The sequence below is a fragment of the Pseudorasbora parva genome, chromosome 20, assembly GCF_024679245.1.
Source record: "Pseudorasbora parva isolate DD20220531a chromosome 20, ASM2467924v1, whole genome shotgun sequence".
Classification (NCBI taxonomy): domain Eukaryota; kingdom Metazoa; phylum Chordata; class Actinopteri; order Cypriniformes; family Gobionidae; genus Pseudorasbora; species Pseudorasbora parva.
Window position 1 is genome coordinate 21,719,229 of NC_090191.1, and position 24,657 is coordinate 21,743,885.

At 40.4% G+C, this 24,657-nt stretch overlaps 1 protein-coding gene across 3 annotated transcripts; it reads left to right on the forward strand.

Annotated features, from left to right (window-relative positions):
* Nucleotides 1–11,437: 11,437 nt before the first annotated feature.
* Nucleotides 11,438–20,718, forward strand: pfkfb3 (6-phosphofructo-2-kinase/fructose-2,6-biphosphatase 3). Of its 3 annotated transcripts, none has more exons than XM_067427267.1 (16): nucleotides 11,438–11,748; nucleotides 13,635–13,763; nucleotides 14,212–14,308; nucleotides 14,437–14,503; nucleotides 14,595–14,669; nucleotides 14,751–14,807; nucleotides 14,918–15,042; nucleotides 15,135–15,342; nucleotides 15,606–15,752; nucleotides 15,839–15,943; nucleotides 16,026–16,155; nucleotides 17,505–17,567; nucleotides 17,656–17,720; nucleotides 17,889–18,068; nucleotides 18,223–18,245; nucleotides 19,344–20,718. In XM_067427267.1, the coding sequence occupies exons 1-16, from the start codon at nucleotides 11,667–11,669 to the stop codon at nucleotides 19,348–19,350; spliced, it is 1,560 nt and encodes a 519-aa protein (XP_067283368.1). In that variant the 5' UTR covers nucleotides 11,438–11,666; the 3' UTR covers nucleotides 19,351–20,718. The 3 variants fall into 3 exon arrangements, with proteins under 3 accessions (XP_067283368.1, XP_067283369.1, XP_067283367.1); XM_067427268.1 differs by lacking the exon at nucleotides 19,344–20,718 and adding an exon at nucleotides 18,879–19,317; XM_067427266.1 differs by lacking the exon at nucleotides 18,223–18,245.
* The last annotated feature ends 3,939 nt before the right edge of the window (nucleotides 20,719–24,657 follow it).

A 24,657-nucleotide genomic window follows, 5' to 3' on the forward strand; every position in this document is an offset into this window, starting at 1 on the left:
TTGTCTCATGTGTCTGTTTTGTTTTTCTCTTGCCTCATGCTCTGTTTTGTCTTGTCTTTCGTTTTGTTTGTCTTATGTTTCAGTGTTTTGTTTCTCATACCTCAGTGTTTTGTTTGTCTCATGCCTCTGTTTTGTTTTATCTTGTTTCATTTGTCTCATGTCTGTGTTGTGTTTTGTCTTGTCTTGTCTTTTGTTGGTTTTTGTTTCATACCTCCGTGTTTAGTTTGTCTCATGTGTCTGTGTTTTGTTTTTCTCTTGCCTCATGCTCTGTTTTGTCTTGTCTTTCGTTTTGTTTGTCTCATGTTTCAGTGTTTTGTTTCTCATACCTCAGTGTTTTGTTTGTCTCATGCCTCTGTTTTGTTTTATCTTGTTTCATTTGTCTCATGTCTGCGTTGTGCTGTTTTGTCTTGTCTTTTGTTGGTTTTTGTCTCATACCTCAGTGTTTAGTTTGTCTCATGCCTCAGGGTTCTGTTTTGTTTCATCATTTGTTTTGTTTGTCTCATGTCTCAGTGCTCTGGTTTCTTGCCTTTTGTTTTGTCTCATGTATCAGTGTTTTGTTTGTCTCAAGTCTGTGTTTTGTTTATCTTATGTCTCAGTGTTTTGTTTTTTGTTTTGTTTATTGTGCCTTTTTTAAGACCCTGTTGACTTTCATGCTATGGACAAAGCCTGTTTTTTGCAATCCACAGAAGAAATAGTTATGCAGCTTTAGCCCGAATAATTCCATGTATTCACCGATGTGTCCGCTTATCGCTCTGCTGAAAATGCCTCATTTTTGCTGCACAGTGTTTTTCTGTTTAGACTCTTTGCGTGTTATGATAAGGAATATTCACAGGTGTGTTACTAGTACGGTACATCATTTCACAGAGTTTTTTTCTGTATTGACTCTATATAAAAATCCAGATACATTGTAAAGTATCTGCTCTGGCTATTTTGTTCTGCTATTGTGCTGCTTGTTTTCATCTTTTGACAGACGCTGTACAAGCAGAATGTGGCGGTTGGTCTGTGTTGTATTTGTCGCGCCCCTCCTCCACTCTGATTGGACAGCTGGGTGAAAAGTGCGGCGTTTTACTCAAAGTTGAATGTTCTTTAACTCTCTGCGACCAGTAAAAAACACAACACTCAGCCCTAGAGTGTCCAATACTCGCTCAGAGCCTTGTCGCGCTCCAGGTGTTCTAAAAACGCAACACTCCCATTGAAAACAATTGAAATTTCCAGCCAGCCGCGTGGAAAAAAAAATTTGGTGAACTGTCCCCTTAATTATGTCTCCCGTCTCATTTTTATTTCACTTTTTAAGTCTTGTGTTCATTACATGAACTACTTAACTAATCTATGGAGGTGTTGATTAGTTGCTGTTTGTTTTTGAATTGCGGTGCTGCTTGTACGTGTTGTGTGAGAGTAGAGGGTTTGGATTTCTAGTTACGTTTACAGTAAACAGAACATCAAGATACCAGTCTGAACCCTGTTAACTGGGAAGTGATTCCCTGAACTTAACCTTCTGAAATGAATTTATGACGCATGACTCTATTTTAATCACCATACAGTAACGTCTGGGGAGATCCATAAAAACATACCTAAAGGACACTACATTCATTAGTATGCATACATATATATATATATTTTCTAATATGCAAAACACATTGAGTACCCAGAAGAGCACAATATAAATGTAACTAATTATTAATTAATAATTATATTATTACAAGTGTTTGTGAATATTAAATGATACATATAAGTTAATTTCCATTTCCTATAAAATATAATCTCATAGGCTCTGCAAGAAACTGTTTCTTGCTTTTAATAAGAGGTTAATTCATTTCTTACTGTAGTCTATAACATTAAAATGGCTGTGGTTGTTTACACTTTGCTGTGTGTGTTTCATGTTCTCTCTGGTCTATTCCTGGTTTTGAAATCTTATCCTTGTGAAAAGTGAATCAACTTAAGGGACAACTTCTGTACCCCATGCGTCACACACTTGCTTTTCTCTGCCCTTTTATTTTTTTGCTAGTAGCAAGTCGGTCAACACTTCACGGTAACTGTGTGGATAACAAGAAACTTATGTACTGTTTACTCAAGTGCCTGTTTACTTTTGTTGCCTGCTTCATGCATCTAAACAAATAGGATTCCCTTTCGAGAGAGGTTCCTCGTATTACGTATGGGAAAAACTCCTTTTCTCGAGAATGTGAAGCAAAACTTTTAATAAAGGTATCTATGTAAAGCGCAGTGAGCTGCACGGCCATAGCCCAGCGCGAGGAGCGCTCTGATTGGCCGGGCTGCGGCAACTGCAGGAACCTATGGTGAGGCGGCTGAGAGGAACGAACCAATGGGGGGCGTTCCAGAAGCCCGCCGAAAAAGGTGCTTATATTTGCATACAGGAGGCTATATAAGACCCTAATTCGCCATAGGTGTCAGATTTTATCTCCTTCAGCGATACCTTCGCTGGTCTCCGGAAGAAGCACCGCCGTTGAAAAGGCACCAGCGGAACCTGCAGCTGAGGACGACGGACTCCCTCTCCGCCTTCTCTGCCGTTCCAGCTACGCCATCCGGCGTTATATATCCTTTAAACTGTGTCTATGTTGAGTGTTATATGTGTTTGTGTTGCCGCTGCAACGCCACTTCTAGAGCTTACAGGCTTGTTCTACTCGAGGACTCTCTCGTTCCGCCGCGTCGTTAAGCGCCGCGGAAAGACGGAGCTCTTCTCACTCTCCCTCTGCTCTCGTCCCGTCGCGCTGAATAGCGCCGCGGAAAGAGAGAATGTTAGAGGACATGAGCACACTCAAGCCGAAGCTCTCTTCACTCTGCCGCCGCCGCGGCTCTTCTTCCGCCGCTGCCACAGAGTTGTTCCCACTCTTCTCTCATTCCGTCGCGCTACAGCCGCGGACAGAGAATACTAGAGTGAATAGGCGAACTCGAGCCGAAGCTCTCGCCGTGCTAGAAGCGCCGCGGACAGAGTTTTACCTCACGCTTCCAATTCTCTCGTCCTGTCGCTCTATCGCCGCGGACAGAGAATACTAGAGTGAATAAACAAACTCGAGCCGAAGCTCTCGCCGTGCTAGAAGCGCCGCGGACAGAGTTTTACCTCACGCTTCCAATTCTCTCGTCCTGTCGCTCTATCGCCGCGGACAGAGAATAATAGAGTGAATAAACAAACTCGAGCCGAAGCTCTCGCCGTGCTAGAAGCGCCGCGGACAGAGTTTTACCTCACGCTTCCAATTCTCTCGTCCTGTCGCTCTATCGCCGCGGACAGAGAATACTAGAGTGAATAAACAAACTCGAGCCGAAGCTCTCGCCGTGCTAGAAGCGCCGCGGACAGAGTTTTACCTCACGCTTCCAATTCTCTCGTCCTGTCGCTCTATCGCCGCAGACAGAGAATACTAGAGTGAATAAACAAACTCGAGCCGAAGCTCTCGCCGTGCTAGAAGCGCCGCGGACAGAGTTTTACCTCACGCTTCCAATTCTCTCGTCCTGTCGCTCTATCGCCGCGGACAGAGAATACTAGAGTGAATAAACAAACTCGAGCTGAAGCTCTCGCCGTGCTAGAAGCGCCGCGGACAGAGTTTTACCTCACGCTTCCAATTCTCTCGTCCTGTCGCTCTATCGCCGCGGACAGAGAATAATAGAGTGAATAAACAAACTCGAGCTGAAGCTCTCGCCGTGCTAGAAGCGCCGCGGACAGAGTTTTACCTCACGCTTCCAATTCTCTCGTCCTGTCGCTCTATCGCCGCGGACAGAGAATACTAGAGTGAATAAACAAACTCGAGCCGAAGCTCTCGCCGTGCTAGAAGCGCCGCGGACAGAGTTTTACCTCACGCTTCCAATTCTCTCGTCCTGTCGCTCTATCGCCGCGGACAGAGAATACTAGAGTGAATAAACAAACTCGAGCTGAAGCTCTCGCCGTGCTAGAAGCGCCGCGGACAGAGTTTTACCTCACGCTTCCAATTCTCTCGTCCTGTCGCTCTATCGCCGCGGACAGAGAATAATAGAGTGAATAAACAAACTCGAGCCGAAGCTCTCGCCGTGCTAGAAGCGCCGCGGACAGAGTTTTACCTCACGCTTCCAATTCTCTCGTCCTGTCGCTCTATCGCCGCGGACAGAGAATACTAGAGTGAATAAACTAACTCGAGCCGAAGCTCTCGCCGTGCTAGAAGCGCCGCGGACAGAGTTTTTCCTCACGCTTCCAATTCTCTCGTCCTGTCGCTCTATCGCCGCGGACAGAGAATAATAGAGTGAATAAACAAACTCGAGCCGAAGCTCTCGCCGTGCTCATTCTACCGCCGCCGTGCTGAAGCGCTGCGGACAGAGAATACTAGAGTAAGTTAGACGAGCGAGCTCGGGCTGTTGGGTATGTCAAGAACAATGTCGCTGCAGCGCGCGCTTACTGCCAAGGAAGTTGTAATGGCTGCCTTGTCATGATAGCGCGCGCCCCTTCCACAGCGCGTTGCTGACTAGAGCGCGGCTTACGTCATAGCACGCGCTCACTGTCAGAGCATAAGGGCGTCGGAAAATGGCTGCCAAGCTAAGCCCTTTTTTCACTCTATCACTTCCAGTCCCCTTTATTCAGGCGGCTGGAAAGGTTTTTACACTGTAGACAAAGTGTCCACTACACAGTGTGCACCCCTACATAAGCACTGTTAATTCAGCCTCACAAAATCACAAATAAATCCCGCCGCGGCCGGATTACACCATATAAAGTCAACTAGCCTTATTGCAGTCAACTAGCCTGTGGTCAAACACGCTTGTCTGCATGCGCGCTTTCAGTCTAGACTAGAGCATAACGGCATTGTGGAATGGCTCACATACCACCCGCACTTCCTTACATTCTCCCAGTTCCCTTAAGTTAAGTGACTGGAGATGAAATATTGCAGTCAACTAGCCTGTGTTAAACACGCTCGTCTGCACACTAATGCTGTGTGCGTTTACCCCTGTGGATTTGCTCACTGGTTTGCACCGTGGGTATTCTACGTAGGTTGTGCGCCACTGCACATTGTTTACACTACACACAAAAGAGCTTTCTATGTAGGAAATGTGCCCACTTTACAGTCTGCACTCCTGCACCCAAGCACTTTTCACAAAGTTCACTCTCGCACACACAATATAAATGTGAGGCGTGCGCCCACTGCAAAGCCTGCACCGCCAAAACTAACACTATCCCCACAGTGTTACAAGCAGTGTTACAGCACAAGCAACCCGGCTAACAGGCCCCTATTACTAAGCGGCCAGCCCCCGAATCTAATTCAACCCCTGGCTTTACGAGCCCAGGCCTGGCAGGCCATTCCTGGTATATAATATTGGGTGTTGAACATATAAAATGAGGTTCTCGCTACAGTTTTGCTCGCAGACCCCGCGATTCAAGCCGTGGTCGAGCCCTCTGTAAGAAGCAGTGTCAGTCACGTGCTTCTCGCTGAGGCATTGAGACTGTTAAAGGAGAGAGCGGCGAAAACAGTACACCCGACGCTAGCGAGTCAGGTTTTTACTGTCGCTAATTCCTCATGCCGAAAATGGGTGGCGGTCTCAGGCCCATTTTCCAGGCATCTGAACAAAGCACTTATGACACGCTCGTTTCAAGGTGCTGACGGTGAAACAAATCCTCGCGCACATTCGCCCCGGGGATTGGGTTTTCTCAATAGATCTGAAAAACGCATACTTCACGTTACGATAACCCCCCACCCCCACTACAGGCCATTCTTGAGATTCGCCTTCGAGGGGCAGGCTTATCAGTACAGTCATTGTCATAGACTCAAGACTTACGGCATAAGAACCACCACGTCTTGATAATGTACATAAAATCGCTAGGGCAGCCGAGATCAGACTCTGTTCACTGCATGGCTAAGCATCTCCTTTTATGGGCAGAGCACAATCTGAGCTCCCTAAGGGCGGCTTACGTGCCAGGTATTCTGAATCAGGGTCCGGACATGTTATCCAGAGGACCCATGTCCCCAGGGGGATGGTCCCTTTACCCGCAAACAATTCAGCTTGCACAGCACACGCTGCCCAATATTTTTTCTGCAAACGCAGGGATGCCCTGGCCCATGTTGGCCCAGACTCCCTCTATATGTTCCCTCCGATCGCGATCCAGCTGCAGCCGGTGCTTTTTAATAGCCCCACTTTGGAAGAACCGCACATGGTTCTCCATACTGTTTCAGCTGTCAGACACAGCCCCATGCCTATTCTGCCAATGAAAGGGAAGGTCTGGCATCCCAATCCCGAGCTGTGGGCCCTCCACGTATGGCCCATCAACGGTATCCGGGAACCTCTCTGACAAGTTATGAACACTATTTCGGAAGCTAGAGCCCCTGCTATCTGGCAGCTCTGCTTGAAGTGGTCAGTGGTTTTCTAACCAATGTGCTACGCGAAACATCGACGCACACTCATGCGAACTGGCGGAACCGCTCGCTTTCTCCAAGAGCTAATGGATGCGGGTCGTCCCCCCTCCATACTCGGGGTGTGTGTCTCCGCCATAGCAGCTAGCCACGCTCCTATCGCGGCACATTCACTAGGGAAAAGTGATCTTATTGTGTGTTTTCTTAAAGGGGCCAGGAGATTCAGCTCGCCTTGCCCCTACCTCGGTCCCTATTTGGGACCTCGCCATGGTTTTGGAGGCCGTGAAGGGTTCCCCCTCCTAACCACTTCAGAACACGAGCTTGAAGCACATATCACTCAAAACCGTTTTTCTGCTGGCTGTGGCCTCGGTTAACCGAGTGGGTGGCTTACCTGCACTCTCGGTGAGCCCTTCCTGTCTTGAGTTTGGGTCCAGCAACTTCAAGGTTGTGCTCAAACCGAGGCATGGTTTTATGCTGAAAGTGCTATCAACCCCTTCAGTATGCAGGTCTTTGCACTGCTTAACCCGCGTCTTAGAGAGAATAAGACGCAAACATATTCTGCCCAGTCAGAGCATTGAGATTGTATCTAGAGCGCTCCGCCCCCTTCAGGCAGTCGGATCAGCTCTTCATTGCTTCGGTGGCCGCACTAAAGTTTGTGCTGTCATGAAACAGTCTCTCACACTGGATAGTGGATGCAGTCCCACTAGCATATAGGTCCAGGACCTAACCTGTCCTACAGGCATTTAAGCCCACTCCTCTAGAGGCATGGCCTCATCTTGGGCTTGGTCGTGTGACATTTCTTTGGAAGATATCTGTGCGGCGGCAGGCTGGGCCTCTCCGTCCACTTTTATCAGATTCTACAAGTTGGAGGTTCCAGCTCTACAAGCAGGGCTTCTCTCCATCTAGGCTCTATCTTGACCCTGGCAAACAGATTGCCTTACATTTTGGCCTGTACACATTAGTCCTTAAGCACTATTCATTCATCATAAGATCCGACTATGTCCGATCAGCTGTTCAAACGAACCGACTCTTCCGGTTCTTCATTCCCCTTATAAGCCGCCTCTGTCGGTGTCTCGGGGGTTTATAACATGTGCTTTGGGTATACTGGGTCAGTCAGCACACACGGCGCTTTACATTGTGTTCCCATACGTAATACGAGGAACCTCTCTCGAAAGGGAACGTACTCGGTTACTTTCGTAACCTCGGTTCCCTGAGAGAGAGGAACGAGTATTACGTTCCGTGCCGTGTTTATGCTTCTCAGGTATCGCTTCAGTCGATCTTAAAACCTGACACCTATGGCGAATTAGGGTCTTATATAGCCTCCTGTATGCAAATATAAGCACCTTTTTCGGCGGGCTTCTGGAACGCCCCCCATTGGTTCGTTCCTCTCAGCCGCCTCACCATAGGTTCCTGCAGTTGCCGCAGCCCGGCCAATCAGAGCGCTCCTCGCGCTGGGCTATGGCCGTGCAGCTCACTGCGCTTTACATAGATACCTTTATTAAAAGTTTTGCTTCACATTCTCGAGAAAAGGAGTTTTTCCCATACGTAATACTCGTTCCTCTCTCTCAGGGAACCGAGGTTACGAAAGTAACCGAGTACGTTCTGTAATAAACTCTTTATAAGTCTAAGTTTCAAAATCTCACATGAAACGTTGTTCTGCAATGTGTTATTTTGTGAACGACAGCTCTAGCAGTGAATTAAAAGCGAATAATGCTATGGCAGCTAGTAACCCAAATTCCAGTAATATAATCTCCTGCGTGGAGCTGTCTGACTGCGTGTCCTCATTACCGAGGATAAAACGTAGTTGTTTTTTTTAGACAGTTTTTGTGTGAACGTGTGTGTACTTGTTTATATTACATTGTGGGGACCAAATGTCCCCACACAATGTGTGTGTGTGTGTGTGTGTGTGTGTGTGTGTGGTGGGGGGGGGGGGGGTAACTTGAGAAACCTAATGTGTGTGTGTGTGTGGTGGTGGGGGGGGGTAACTTGAGTTACTTAATCAGATTTCTTTTTCAAGTGACTAGTAAATTAACGCATTACTTTTAAAAACAAAATATCTAAAAAAAAAATCAAATAAGTAGCCTACCAAAAGTTACTTTTTCACTTGTACGTGCAGTTGTTGTGTGTAAACATGATGGTTATTGTAGTTCTAGACCAAATGTGAGCATGCATTTACTAAACTCACTTGCACCCAACCAGATTCAGTATTCCTCAAAATGAATGAAACCAGTCAAATGCAAAATCAGAATACTACCTCCGTTAAATTAATGTTAAATAAAATAAATGTGTATGCATTTAATCTCACTTTATTGACCAATGTAGGCCTACTTGCTCGCTGACTTAAGATTTTTTGTTTTTATTTATGAAGTAAGTGTTAAAAAAAAAATCCTCCTGTGTCATGTTCTTCTGTTATCCAGAATGGCAGCACAGCTGAAAGGTTAATGTAGGCTACTTTAATACACGTTTGAATTTGCATTTCCTTCAGCATAGCTTATTGTTTTAATTTTGGTGTAAAAAGGGGTCTTCAAATTTGCCCAAAAATTGCACTTTTGTTATCAAAAACAAACAAGCCCAGGTGAGAAATGGTAATGCAAAAATGATGTATCATTACTTTTCTTAAAAAGTAACTAACACAATTAGTTACTTTTTAAGGGAGTAACGCTATAGTGTAATGCATTACAAAGACACTTTCCCCAACACGGTTGCTAGGGTGGTTATTGTGCTAAGCTATTTATGTTCTGGGTGGTTTAAGTGGTTGCTTAATTGGCCAAAGAAAAAAAAGAGCCCACCTACAAAGCTCCAGATATTATCTGGATCCATCAATGTAATTTTTTTTTTTTTTTGTCTTGTTTTAAGCCTGCTTTGTTCAGTCAGTGGCGATGTCGTATATATATATATTATATATTTATATATATATATATATATATATATATATATATATATATATATATATATATATATATATATATATATATATATATATATATTAATTGGCAGGCAGTGTTACCTACAAATAAAAATCAATGTATGATTTTTAAAGAGAGAGGGAGAGAGAATTTTTTTTTTTGACCAGTTACAAATTGCCATGAGTTTGGTAGGTCTACGTTTCTCATCATGCCAGTGACATCATATGAGATATTATTCATATCATGATATCATTCATATCCGTAAATGCTTACGTTTGACGTTTTATCTCACCATAACATAAGTAATTGATCTGCTTGGCTTAGCAAACACGGGGGAAAAGTTCTATATAGAGTTAGTCCCGTGCCCCGTAAATATTAGGCAATACAAAAAATAATACATTTGGGTTGCATGCAGCCAGAACTGGGTCAGCACAGCAGCCAAAGCCAAACAAAACAAAGGCTTGAAAGAGTGGGAAACTGATACATGGAATCACGAAAAAGAGACATGGGGCTTGAGGAAAAACCATGTTCTCACGTGATATGTTTAACTTTCTTCAGGTGTCGCATTTCTCTGAGAGAAGAGAATGGATTAAATAGAGCATTGTTTCCCGACAAGCTTAAACAATGTCTTCTGAAATATTCGTCGGTAAGTGCTAATGCGCTGCCACACGTAAGAAACAATGCAAACGAACTAGCCTACTTTTATAGGCTACTTAACGCAGTATGCCTAATATTTGCTAAAGAGAGAGTCTGAGGTTGGTCCAGTGATGTCACCGCAGTTTTCATCCTGTACGTGCAGATGTGCGAGTCACCAGCTCAGCATTTTAGTGAGGATCTCAAACCCAACAAAGGCTTTTTTTAAAACATCAGAGGATGGAATAGCCTATCCTTTCATGTAGACTAACCTCCCTATACAAGCTAGACTATTAAAAAGAACAGTAGGCTATATATGTGTGTGTGTGTGTGTATATATATATATATATATATATATATATATATATATATATATATATATATATATATATATATATATATATATATATATATATATATATATATATATATATATATATATATATATATATATATATATATATGCTATAGGCTACATATAGCCTATATATGAAAGTTTAGATGCAAAAGCCCCTGAATCCGTCTGATGTTTTTCTTTAAAATAAACATTTTTTGTCAGGTTTCTACCTAAGTACTGGTACTTCTGAATATGCTGGGGCTGGGATTTTAAAGTATAAGTACAAGTGTTTTATGAATGTATAGCTATATGCAGAGGGCATTCACTTAGTATCGTTTGGCTATCTCATTTTTGACCGAAGTAGCTTTTAGAGGCTTTTGCATTGTATGAGTTCTTCATACAGCCTGTATAGCCTATATAGAGGAAAAACAACAACAAAGCAACCTTAAAAAATTTAGACTAAACGATGTTCAGCAAACAAAGTCACCTTTATTTAATGCATAATGATGGCGATTTTTGAATATATATATTTTTTTTATTCATTTTTTACTAAAACATCCTGGAAGCAGTGATTTCTCTCAAATCAGGGTTGCTGTAAAAGTCATACAAATGAATAAACTCCCGAAATGACACGTTCGTTAAATTTAATGATGGGATATGATGGGCGATTCATGCGTTACAATATAAACCCTAAAGGCTACGGAAATGCAATTGACTATCATATCATTTAGCTACAGTTGACCGTTACATTTATTATTTTCACTACTTTTATTACGGGGAAAAATAGGCTAATAATAATAAAAAATCAACAATGCTTTACAGCTTGACGATGCTTGCTATGATTTCAGGAATATATGGATGAAGTGAAGACTGATGGATTGATGCAGTGACTACAAGCACGTAGGCATTCGTGGGGATGCCCAGTCTACGCGTGACCTGCATTTTTAATGCATTTGTGCACTGCCTCTCATTCCCTTTTGCCATGACGGGACTATTATAGTCTGTGCATATTAGCATCCAGGATAAAAAAGTATCATGATAATATATAGCCTATATATTTTTTAAATTGCAACGTATGGATGCATTTAAAGTCCTAGTATATAATTATTTGTTTTATATTTGACCCAACGTTTTGGGTTTGGCCGCAGGGTGGCGCCCGTGAACGCTCTCAATGATAGACACGCCTTCTGTAGTTGCGTCACGCCCTCGTGCTGCCGGTTCCGTATTTAAAGCGCAGAAGATGAGAGACGTGATGTGAGAGATTACCGGAAAGCGGAGAGAGGTGGTGCTCAATATTATAACAGATACAAACAGCCGTACATCTTCAAACATCTTCTAAAGAAGACGGGTATCTTAATTCTGAAGTTTTTGCTACTTTAAACTAAACTACATTTTCGTGTACGTTAGTTACAATTCCCGAAGCCGGTGTTTCCTGCCGCAGTTTTCTTGCAGATATTTCTCCATTCTAAAGGAATGCCAAGGGAGCTAACACAAAATAGGATCCAAAAAATCTGGATTCCGTCTAAGGATGACAAACCTTCAATGCCCCGTATATGTAAGTAATTTTATTCAAATTTTCATTCATATTGAAGAATGGTGGGCACAAAAAATGGTCCATATTGCCATAATGTTTCTGCACACACTCCTACTTCCATTATTAGGCATTTATTATTATTATTTCAACGGTAAAGCACACTTTACATGTAATGGAGTAACATTTTTGGTTAATATGAACATGTGACTTCCTATTTGTCTCGAGCACTTTACTTCCATATGCACTGAGTAACGGTTTAAGGTGATGGTCATCGGTAGCCATGACAACAATTAATTGTAAGATTCTAAGAGCGCTGTCTCAAGTGATTCGGTTGCCATGGAAACCCACGTGCATCGCCTTTGTAAAGACTTTCGAACTCTGTTACACTGATGACGGCATGCATTGAGTCTCGCTCTGAATAGGGATTCGACTGTGAGGAATAAGGGCATATTGCGTTTTTTATTCATAGTGGGCTATGATTGGACGAATATATTTACCTGCGTTTGGCGTGAGCATGACGTCTGTAGGAGATGCGGATCTCATTACAAGTGCATTTTAATATCTGCTGCGTCAGTGATATAACGGCGGCTTCATGTTTTCAATGCGACTATAATGACTACATCATTTACTGCAGTAAATAATAATGCATATACACGGAGCTCACGCTTGGTTTGTTGAGAAAAGACAGAACCATTACAAAAACCATTATAATACAGAACCATCATAATAAAATAAATAATAGGCTAATATCTCTATTTCGTCCAAATACTAATATAAAAAAGCACTTAATTTGATTCAATAAAACATAAGAGTTTAATGTATTATTATATATATTATAGTAATAATTATATATATATTATAGTATTTTTATATCAGCTTGAATACAGATTTAAACTAAAAAAAAAATCTATTCAGAACAGGTTTTTTTATATCCATAATATATTGTAGAATATTAGGAATAATGATAATCATAAACTTGATCACACACGTCTAAAATGTTAATAGCCCTAAAAATAGGCTTTTAATATAATATAATATAATATAATATAATATAATATAATATAATATAATATAATATAATATAATTTTGTTTTAATTCTGGGGTGAATCATGACCTAGAAATTAGCAGTTTCTGTCTGCTCTTTGTCTCAATGTACGTGGACAGGACAGCCAGCAAAAGCCTAATGAGATCATTGTCTGTCTCTGCTGACTGAGCTGAGTTTGAGGTTGTGTTTCCATTGAGGATCTTCTTAAGGATATTCTGAGGGATTAACCCCGACTGCGCTGGTTCACACTGCCCATTCACATGGCCACCTGCCAGTGGACATCTATAATTCAATGAGAAAAACTGCTGTGTCCTTTCTCTCTCGCTCTCTCTTTTCCTGTTAGGGATTACTCTGACCCATAAAAATATGATGAAGTAGAAAAACAATCAAAGAATCCTAGCCTAATGCACAACTGCATGAATACATATATTTTGTGGCAATTCCCATGAAGCGTAAGACATGCACGCAAACATTTACTTTCTAGAGGATTTATGTGTCTGCGTGTGTATGAGAAAGTGAGACTTCTATCTGCAACTGACCCGGTTAACGTCTTGCCGCCGGCAGCGTGGAATGTGCACGTGCATTTAAGTGTAGTAAATGTTTAGTTTTGAAAGTGCATCTGTGCGCACATGACCTGGCCCATGGCTGTGCTGTCCGATTGGGTTAGGGTGATTGGTGGGGAGGGTCGCTAAAAGGTTCCCAGGCACGTGCTGAGAAATCATGTGGGCAACCACTGGAGTGATTGACAGAAAATAGAAGTGTCCATACCCTTTTAAACCCTAAGGCTAATGGCGTTTCTGCTCATATACTTTTGTTTCAGCAAAGTCTGATCATATATTTCTCTTCATCTTTGCATTTTAGCACATGGAGGCCCCCACCTGGCAAACCCTCCAACGGTGATAGTGATGGTTGGGCTTCCTGCTCGGGGCAAAACCTACATTTCAAGGAAACTCACACGCTACCTCAACTGGATTGGTATTCCCACAAAAGGTACAAAATCTAAATATATTTTTTAAAAAAATCACAAATAAAACAGCAATGGAAATCACAAAATAATTACAAAAAAAAGTTTTGTTTAGGGTCCAATTCCCACTATTACCTACAACTTTTGCCTCAATAAACTGCTAATTACTGCTTATTAATAGTTAGTAAAATAGTTGTTAAGTTTAGGTATTGGTAGGATTAAGGGATGCAGAATAAGGCATTAATATGTGCTTTATAAGTACTAATAAACAACCAATATCATAGTAATATGCATGCAAATAAGCACCTAGTAAATAGTGAGAATTGGATCGTAAACTAAAGTGTTACCAAAACGTTTATCACTCTACTTAATATTAAATTAATATAATATTTATATATTTGCTTTATGCATTTCACCTAGACACAATAGTAACGTTTTTCAGGAATTCTTAATTGTTGAATGTCTATTTTTTAGTCTTTAACGTTGGCGAGTATCGTCGAGAAGCGGTGAAACACTACAGCTCCTATGATTTCTTCAAATCAGACAATGAGGATGCTGTAAAAATTCGACAGTGAGTATATATAGAGCAATTTTTATGGATATACATGGAGATATAGTATATTACGTAGTAATGTAAATGGAGTAATCCATATATAAATGGGTATGTATGGAGTCATTTTTAATTTTGTTTGTCCCCAGGCAGTGCGCGCTGGCCGCTCTGAGAGATGTCAAGATTTACCTCACTGAAGAGGAAGGTCAAGTGGCTGTAAGTATCTGCTACAAATGCATAAACAGCTCAGACACACTAAAATAAAAAGAGAGAGAGAGTAGATCGTCACTGCTGTATCTTTTCACAGGTGTTTGATGCTACAAACACAACCAGAGAGCGCCGGGATATAATCCTGGAGTTTGGTGCCGAAAATGGCTTCAAGGTCAGTCGTATTCTCTTGATGATTGCTTTTGATGACAATTACGGTGAGAAAGAAGACCACTAATGCAAATGTACTTTGCAGATTTTCTTCATTGAGTCTGTCTGTGAGGATCCAAATGTAATCGCCTGTAATATTTTGGTAAGCTGTGTGTAGTCTTATATATTCTTAGTGATATATCTAGTAATAATCAAAGACTTTTAGATATAAAGTCCGCAAAACCTCTGAATGTTGCAATAATCTCTAAACAGGAAGTGAAGGTGTCATGTCCTGACTACCATGATTGCAACAAGACGGATGCCGTGGAGGACTTTAAGAAGAGAATCGAATGTTACAGAGTGAACTATGAACCACTTGACCCTGACCAATATGACAGGTACACTAATAATACACCCTGACTATCTTTTTGGCGCTGACTTTGTATCTTTAATATCACAGGCTTAACCACTTTTCCTTGTTTGTCCTCAGAAATTTGTCTTTCATCAAAGTGATTGACGTCGGCCGCAGATTCCTGGTCAACCGAATTCAAGACCACATCCAGAGTCGGATCGTCTACTACCTGATGAACATCCACGTGCAGCCGCGGTCTATTTATTTGTGTCGTCATGGCGAGAGCCAACACAACTTGCAGGGAAGACTGGGCGGAGACTCTGGCCTGTCTACACGTGGACGAAAGGTATGATGCTCTTAAATCTTGGAAAAGAACATAATGCAGTAGGTACGACTTGGGGAATTACTTTTTAATAGCTCTCGCATCATTATAAAATGGCCTATAACTTTGCAAGCCTTCATAAACAGTCATGTTTTGCTAGGAAGCTCAGTTTGGTGCCAAGGACATATTTGTAGCGTTTAAAAACAGTGCGTGCTAGCTAGTACTAAATTACCCAGATGTCCAATTTGTCCAAACTCTCCAGAATAACAAATCTTCCCACCCTGTAGTTTGCAGGAGCTCTTTCTAACTTTGTGGAGGAGCAGAACTTGAAGGACTTGAAGGTTTGGACAAGCCAACTGCGTCGTACTATCCAAACCGCCGAGGCCCTCAATGTGCCGTACGAGCAATGGAAAGGCCTGAATGAGATTGATGCAGTAAGTTCTCCATCATGCATCTCTGGTTTGTTTTTTTCGGCTACGTTGATTTGCGTTTCCGTAAAACGTGTGCATGGTGTCTGCAGGGTGTGTGTGAGGAGATGACCTATGAAGAAGTGAGGGAGAGGTTTCCAGAAGAGTTTGCTCTGAGAGATCAGGACAAGTACTACTACCGCTACCCCTCCGGAGAGGTACAAACAGATAAAATGGCATCATTTTAATATCACAAAGTAGGATCAAGTGCCTTTTAATTAAATGCTTGTGTTTCTCCAGTCATATCAGGACTTGGTTCAGCGGGTGGAGCCATTGATTATGGAACTGGAACGGCAGGAGAATGTTCTTGTCATCTGTCACCAGGCTGTGATGCGCTGCCTACTCGCCTACTTCCTGGATAAAAGTGCAGGTGAGATTCTTAAAAGAATCGCTCATGACGAATTACTAATGCTTGAGTCATTCCAAACTCATATACCTTTCTTTCTTCAATGGAACACGATAGGAGAAGTTCAGCACACATACTCTTTTCCACACAAATGGAAGTGGAAGTTGAAGTGAATGGGAGTGGGTGCTGCTGAGCTCCGAAAGTAGTCCAAATGACTTCTGAAACCATTTGTAGGGTAATGTGAGGAACAGACTGAAATAGAAAGAGCTCAATAATACACTTTAGTATTATACTTAAGTAGCCTTTAAACAATGTAGTGTTTTTTGACACTTAATTGCACGGTCATCACATTTAAATAAAAATGCATTATAGTTTAAATTGATATTAAGTTATTTTTTGATACACTTAAGTAGGACATGAGCACGTCTTTATATGTAATTATATAATTACTTCTATTGCCTTTGAAATATATATAAAGTGTACTACAAAAATATACTTTAATGTTATCTATATTAAAATGTGTGTCATGTACATTTGCAATGAAGTTCCAGTTACTATTACATTTATTACATTTAAATGTAAAATTGAATAATGCAATACATGCAAACTTTACATGCGCTTTAGTATAATAGTCACATAAAAATGTGTACTTCTTTAAAGCATGACTAAATATATTGATTTAGAAATGTAGTTTAAAGTCATAAAAGTGTACACTTTTCAGTTAAGTGCTCTTAATTAATATAGCTTTTATTTAAATCATATTTGATCCACTTTTGTAAATGTATTTTTAAGATTTCAAGTACACATCCAGGTCAATTAAGCACACTTATTTCTCACAGTAGTCAGGTTTGATGTCTTTGAGGGCAAATTTTTTTTTCTTATTTTTTCTGTTCATGATACTTGAATATTATATGACTTCAGGGTCCAGTTGCATAAACATAACTTCTATGTTAATACCATGTCCTAAGAACTAGCTTGACCAACTAGCAGTTAGCCAAGTCAGACTTATCTAACAGATTCAAATTAGGACAATCTATGTTTTTATGTAACGATTATGACTAGGCTTAAAGAAAAGAAGAATCAGATGACTAACTTGCATGACTAGTCTCTGCATTTTATGCAACCAGCCCAGAAGTCATATGGACTACTTCAATGATTTAGTTTTTTGGAGTGTGACAGCACCAATAACTTTCATAGTATGTAAAAGAGTAGCATGAACGTTCATGAAATATATCTCTCTTTGTGTTTCATGTAAGAAAAGGTCAGATTTGGTGAACTATCCCTTTAAATGAATCTCCTCATCTGAATCAGCTGACACTTTTCCATCATTGGTAGGAGTGCAATCATACCAACCTTTAATTTCCTGTTGACAGATGAGATGCCATACCTGAAGTGTCCACTCCACACAGTACTGAAGCTGACCCCAGTGGCTTATGGTAAGATGCTTAGCTTACTATCTCTAAAACAACTAATTTGCATAATATTACAATGCAAACTGATTGTGTTGTTTTTGGTATTTTAAAGGGTGCAAAGTTGAATCTATCTCTCTGAACGTGGAGGCAGTGAACACACATAGAGAGAGACCAGAGGTAAGCACAAACTCACACACTTGAATTTAAACACAAAAGCTGTACCATTTCAGCTTCTGATCTCCTGTTCTCTCTCTCTCTCTCTCTCTCTCTCTCTCTCTCTCTCTCTCTTCTCTCTCTCTCTCTCTCTCTCTCTCTCTCTCTCTCTCTCTCTCTCTCTCTCACTAGGAGGTGAAGAGAGGCCCGAGCACTCTGATAAGGAGAAACAGCGTGACCCCTCTCACCAGCCCTGAACCCAATAAAAAGCCTCGCATTGATGGTCTGGACGACCCCATCATGAGAGAGGTGACGCCCGCTCATATGACCCTGTGTTCAACATCACACACCACACTCGCTCTGTCCACACAGGTAAGCCACAGTTACTGTTCATAGATCTAAAACCTGTGACATCTTCCCTCTCATAACCATATAGAGACATACTAATCATTTCATGCTTCACCCTTTCACGTTCTCTTCCTGTTTTCTTCCATTTTCCTTCCTCATTCACCTTCATGTGCTACAGCACTGGCTTAGTGAAGCTTGTCTGTAAGTACTTGCTATTTCTGTTTCTTCCTTATCTTATTCAAATAATTTCACCTTGTTGAACCTTCCCAACTTACCTGTAACATACTTGCGCAACATCCTTAAATGGGCCATACAGTTTAATGGATTTTCCTTAAATAGGCTTATCGGCTTTTAAATGCAACAACGAAATATTTCTCACATTTTTGGTTGTTGACATCCAAAAAAATTCAAACTATATTGGTGAATTTTTTACTTATGGAAATTCCATAATATCACCCTCATTTACATAAAATGACCTAATCTTTATTTTACAACTTGACCTGCCTTAATGAACGTTTGTGAACCATGGCCTAAAGATTATCCAATCATAAACGACCTGATTTGCATATAGACGTCTTAAAGGTATAGTTGCAATATTGTTTATCTTAGAGAGAGGGTAGAAAATGTTCATTTAAAGCCAAATTGCAACTGTTTATAACGAGTAAATGCTACAATCTTACAAGATGGGCCATTTAAAGGTGGAATTAATGAAGATTTACATGTATACATGTACTGTAAATACACACCACTTCATGTTTATATCTAGATACCGTTCTAATTTTTTTCTATAAATGGTCACAGTGGTTCTCTTGCTCATCTTTTGCATGCTTAAAGGCGCACTGTTTTACATTACCTACAAGTGGTTTCGGTGCTGCTCTTTCAGAGGTAATGCTCCCAGAACCTAATAATGTAGAATAGCTAAATAGTATAGGTATTTGTGAATAAGAACACAATGTGGTCACCCTGTAAACATAAACACCCTGTTTATAACTGGTATTAACAACTAATGCTTTTACATTTAGCGCTTGCCAACCACCCAAAACATGTTAATACCAAAATACCAGGTATAAATAGGGTTATTATTAGCTAAAAATATTCACAAAACAAACTCGAAAGACGTGCAAAATATGTAGAGCTTGCGTTCAATCCTCGGCTTTTTTGTAAATACGCGAATGCTGATTCAGTGTAGACTTGTATGTGTGTTATGCTAATTGTTAAATGCTATTAGCTAGGTGCTAGCTTGTTGAGTAGACCAACTGTTCAGGAATTAACCGAATGTTCTGCATTCTTCTTTCGCAGAACCTGAAAAAATGCTCTATGGAGTGCCACGAACCCCCTCAGCTCTGCCTGTGAGATTGTTCGGCAATATTGCTTTACTCAGCGTGGAAGAGTTTCCTGCCAAGCTGCATCCTCTTTTCCTCTCACAGAGGAGTGTGCATCGTTCTCCCAAAAAATGGACACTGAGTGCCACCTGGGTTTTTCTATTCATCTATGAATTCATAATTCATGTACGTATCATGTGGTTTGTACCAGTTTGGTGTTTTCTATGTGTGTTTTTGTGTATGGAGAGAAAACGGATCCCAGTGGCAGGGATTAAAATTCGGCTAAGTCATGTTGTCAACCACCCCCACATTTGTGGACACTATTCCCTGTTTACGTAACAGGATACCACTAGATGTTTTTATTCTGCTCTCGGCTAGTTTTTTTGTTAACACTGACGGTAAGAATATGCCCTGAACTTTGAAGGATAATACTAAAACAGACCAAAGATCTCCTGCGGACGCTTGCGGGCTGATTCGTGTCTATTCTGCACTCACTTTCAAAGATATGCTGCAAATGAATCCCACATTGCACATTTCGATTATTTGCATGTATTTGTCTCCTGAGGGACAACAATGAATCTTACTATTTTCAATGCTGCTGACAGTTTCGAAGGCTGTTTAAAAGTTCTCATGTTGTCCACTGCAGTTCAAGATGATTTGTGTTATGGATATGGATTGTGAGTGTTTTTTTGTGTGTAATTTGTGCGTTTGGATGGGACAGAGTGAAACCGTGTTTATATTTGTTGTTTATAATTAATGTATTTTATGGCTTTATGGATATCAGATAGATTTTTATACTGTTATTTTATTAATTCCCTAGAGTGCCTAGTGCTTGAGTTATCAAGCCAGATCTGCTTTTGTACATTCTACTATGAGAATTATGTAAACTATATTTGAATGAAATATTTTTTTTTAGAGTGGTTCAGCCTGATCAAGAGATTAAACTAGTATTTGATAATGTGCGTACAGATTAACCCTTGGAAATCAAATGTTTACAGTTGGAATTTGTAAGAGATTTCTTCGAATCTAAATACCAGCTTTAACTGTAAATGTATGGTTTTGAGAAGACGTTGGCGTCTAGACATTCTGTTCATCGCGCAACTGTAGGTGCAATGTTGTACATCGGCTCGAAATGGTAATTCATTTATTCGCTTCTAATACTTGAAACTTATTTTGTAATATCTTTCCTTTTTTGTTAAAATAATATTTATTTATTTGTATGTAGACTTTGTGTTATTAAGCACCTTGTTCATTACTAGTTTGTATAGCATATCATCAAGTCTAACTGTCTTTTGGAAGAAAGTTAATCATTTATATGCATTTACTGAATCAATAAACCGTGTAAAAGAGGATTTGTGGGTGTTTATTTGTTTTCACAGAACTTGCATTTCCTCATCTTGACCTTTTTCCATAAATGGTCGGATACAGGGCGACATTTTCCCATGAGCACCCTGTGGTGATCAGTTTTCTGTTTTTATTTAGTTATACAGCACTATCAGTCCTCATCCACTTCAGCCTCAACCACATCCTCCCTGTTTCTAATGAGCACTATCAATGTTTTATGGCCCTCTGGACTATTTGCTTTTGCTTACCTGTTGGAACAGATATTAACTCTCGCCCTCAATGGAAACTCGTTGTATAACCAGCCAGCCTTTCATTTACCATTCAAATTATTGTGAGATGATGCAATTTACATGTCACCTCAGTCACAAGGCATCTATCACATGCCAACTTTTCCCTGCAACAGGAAGGCAATATTACATTCAATTTGAAAACATTTGGATAAACAGTTTAATAACCACTGTAAACAAAAACAACCATTGGTTATAGGACCAGCATGGACCAGCTCTTTCATTCCTGTTACAACATTTTTCCTCCTTTTAAATAAAAGTTTTCATAAACAAAAATAAAATGTGATACAGAAAAAAATTACGTAGAAAAATTGCTAGTAAATTTCAGTTATTTAAACAGAAACAGCAAGTAACACTGAATTAAATATGAAATTTTGAAGTAGAAAGACTATTTATATTGGATTATTTCTTTTGTATTTAAAAAAAAAATTCTTTATTTAACTTAACTTTTTTTTGCACACAAAAATATCCATATTTAACACCCCTCCCCCTCCCCACAGAGCAGTTATATGATGATAGATGCACTTTTTATGGACTTAAAAAATGACACAATTCACTGCCATTATAAAGCCAGGATTTTTTTTATATATAATTCTGATTTTATTCATCTCAAAAGAAGGGTGAGTAAATCATGGGAGCTTAAATCAACCATTTAAGTCCATTTTTCACTGACCTTCAAACTATTTTGAATTTATCTGAAAATTGGAGGAATGCATCTTCCCAAATGTCTATGGCGCTACCAGACACACTGTCAGAAAAAAAGGTATATTGTGTCACTGAGGCGGTACCATAAGGTACAAAACCGAAAAGGTACTAATATGTACCTTTAAGGTACTCTTAAAGGACTGATATGTACCTTTTAAGGTACTAATATGCACTCTTAAAGGACTGATATGTACCTTTTAAGGTACTAATATGCACTCTTAAAGGACTGATATGTATCTTTTAACTAGGTGAGTAAGCTTCCAAGATGTACCTTTTTACTTTTGTACCTTAGGGTACTGCCCCAGTGACAGAACTGTACCTTTTTTTTCTGAGTGCATACTGAAATTGGACAATAATATTTTCAAAAATGATTTCTTGTGATCAGCAGTAAACTTTTCAAAATAAATGATTTAAAACCCTTTACATAACACCCTAAATATACTTTATTATACCTCTTGAATTAAAATGACCATGTAGGCCTAGTAAATGACAGTGTTCAAGAGTCTATGTGTGACGGTTATCAGGGAGCTCTAATAGTTATTTATAGCTCAAAGTTAAGTCTGAGCTCCAGGCTAAAGGGATGCGGAACATACTTCGGCAGACTGCAATCTGATCAATGAGAAGTCAATCAGGTCGTCAGTGTTACAGCTAATCACATGAGACGAACCCAACCCAGTTATTCACGTGCAGACAGTCGGCTTGTGCTGCACGCTATGGAAATGTCCCACCAGCTGCTTCCATGTGTTTTGGAAATGTCTATAATATCTGTTAAATCGACTGGTGGTTGTGGAATGTGGCACATGTGAAAGTAGTTTGTTATTGTTGAGACCTGACCATATCAGAACTTTCTGGTGAGCATCATTTAAATTCCTTTGTGGACATATTAAACATTTGAAAAGGTTTATCCTTTCAGTTGGATTTTGCTTACATTAATGGCAATAAACTGTGATGTACTAGTGTGCTAGTTCTAGTTGGATGCAGGTGGTATCAGGGAAAAATACACTCACCGGCCACTTTATTAGGTACACTCAGTAGTATCGAATTGGACCCCTTAATTACTCATGGCATAGATTCAACAAGTTGCAACATTCCTGAGATTTTGGTCTATATTGACATGATCGCATCACGCAGTTGTTGCAGATTTGTCGGCTGCACATCCTTGACGCAAATCTCCAACTCCACCGCATCCCACAGATGCTCTACTGGAATGAGATCTGGTGTAGGCCATTTTGAGGATGGTGAACTCATTGTTGTGTTAAAGAAACCAGTTTGAGATGATTTGAGCTTTCTGTTATCCTACTTGTAGACATCAGAAGATGATACATTGTGGTCATAAAAGGACATGGTCAGCAACAACACTCAGGTAGGCTGTGGTGTTTAAACAGTACTCAATTGATACTAAGGGGCTCAAAGTATGCCAAACAAAAAATCCCCCACACCATTACACCACCACCAGCCTGAACCGTTGATACAAAGCAGGATGGATCCATGCTTTTATGATATCTACGCCAAATTCTGACCCTACCATCTGAATGTTCTGAAAATCAATGTTTTTCCAATCTTCTATTGCCCAATTTTGGTGAGCCAGTGTGAATTGTAGCCTCAGTTTCCTGTTGTTTGCTGACATGAGAGGCTTCAAAGAACAACACTACAGCCTTTACAGCTCTTTAATTGTTATGTAGCACCTACAAGTTAGAAAGTTTGAGTTAGAATAGGTTGCAAGAACATGAGAATATACACAACGAGGCTGTAAAAGTGGACTAATGAGTAGATTCATTTTCCTGATGACGTATAAGGTCCTGAAATCTAAAATTTTTAAATCTAAAAGTTTTAAAAAATCACAAGGGGATATTACTGATCCATTTTATGTTGTATAATAATAATAAAAAAAGATATAATCTTGAGCTAAACTTGTTAAACTATGTGTACACTTGTGTATACATATTTTTTTTTACATATTTACATACATATTTCAGCCATTCAACCAGAAGAGCAAAAAATGCTAACTAGTTTCCAGGTTTTAGGACTCATTCCTGCAGCACACTAGCCTGACAAGCCAGACCCACATCAAGATGTTTGGTCTGGAAACTCACCATAGACAGGACTCAATCCGAGGGGCGGGATAAACGGTTGTCTTTCAAACTCCCTCTGCACGCGATAGGATAGCGCTACAACCAACCAGAGCAACGAAGGTGAAACTGAGCTTGTTGATAGATTAAACATTCACCGTATCCGGTCGGCAAAACCCCGAACACATCTTCCCTTTTTTAAGAATGACTTCAGTGCCGTTCTTTGTTCTTTTCTCAGAGAAAAGCTTAACTCCAAGTCTTTCAGAGTCACGGTCAAAGCTGATTCGAAAGACCGCCACCGTTCGCCAGTTTCTGTGTTTACTAGAAGCACGCAAACGCAACTCGGCCGTCGTCATTATGGCCCCGCCCGCCGACTCTATACACAATGGCCCTCATTTATCAAAAGTGCGTACACCAAATTTCCAGCGTACACCTTGCGTACACCCAAACCCACGGTGACTTTGAGATTTATCAATATGGACGTTGGCCTACGGCACGCTCAAATCCTACGCCAGCTCAGGAGGTGGTGTACGCACGTTTGAGCTAGGGAAATTCGCAGAAAAACAATTCCTAACACCACAAAACGCACTGGCAAGATATGCTATATGATCCACTGTTAAAAACCACAACAACAACATTCAGTGTTTATTTTTGTGCAACATGAACGTCAATGTTTAATTTGTGTGACTTTACCAAAGCGTTTGATCTGTAGGCATATGTATTCCTCCAGTCGCGAGCCTGTGCGCTTTATCTGACGTTTCAGGCCCGCCTGGCCCGGCAGCTGCGAACGGACTGGGACTAAAATAATTCAGACTGACAAAATAATAAAAATGACCTTCTTCTTTTAAATAATAATAAGATCAATAAAAACGACACTCTTCTTCTG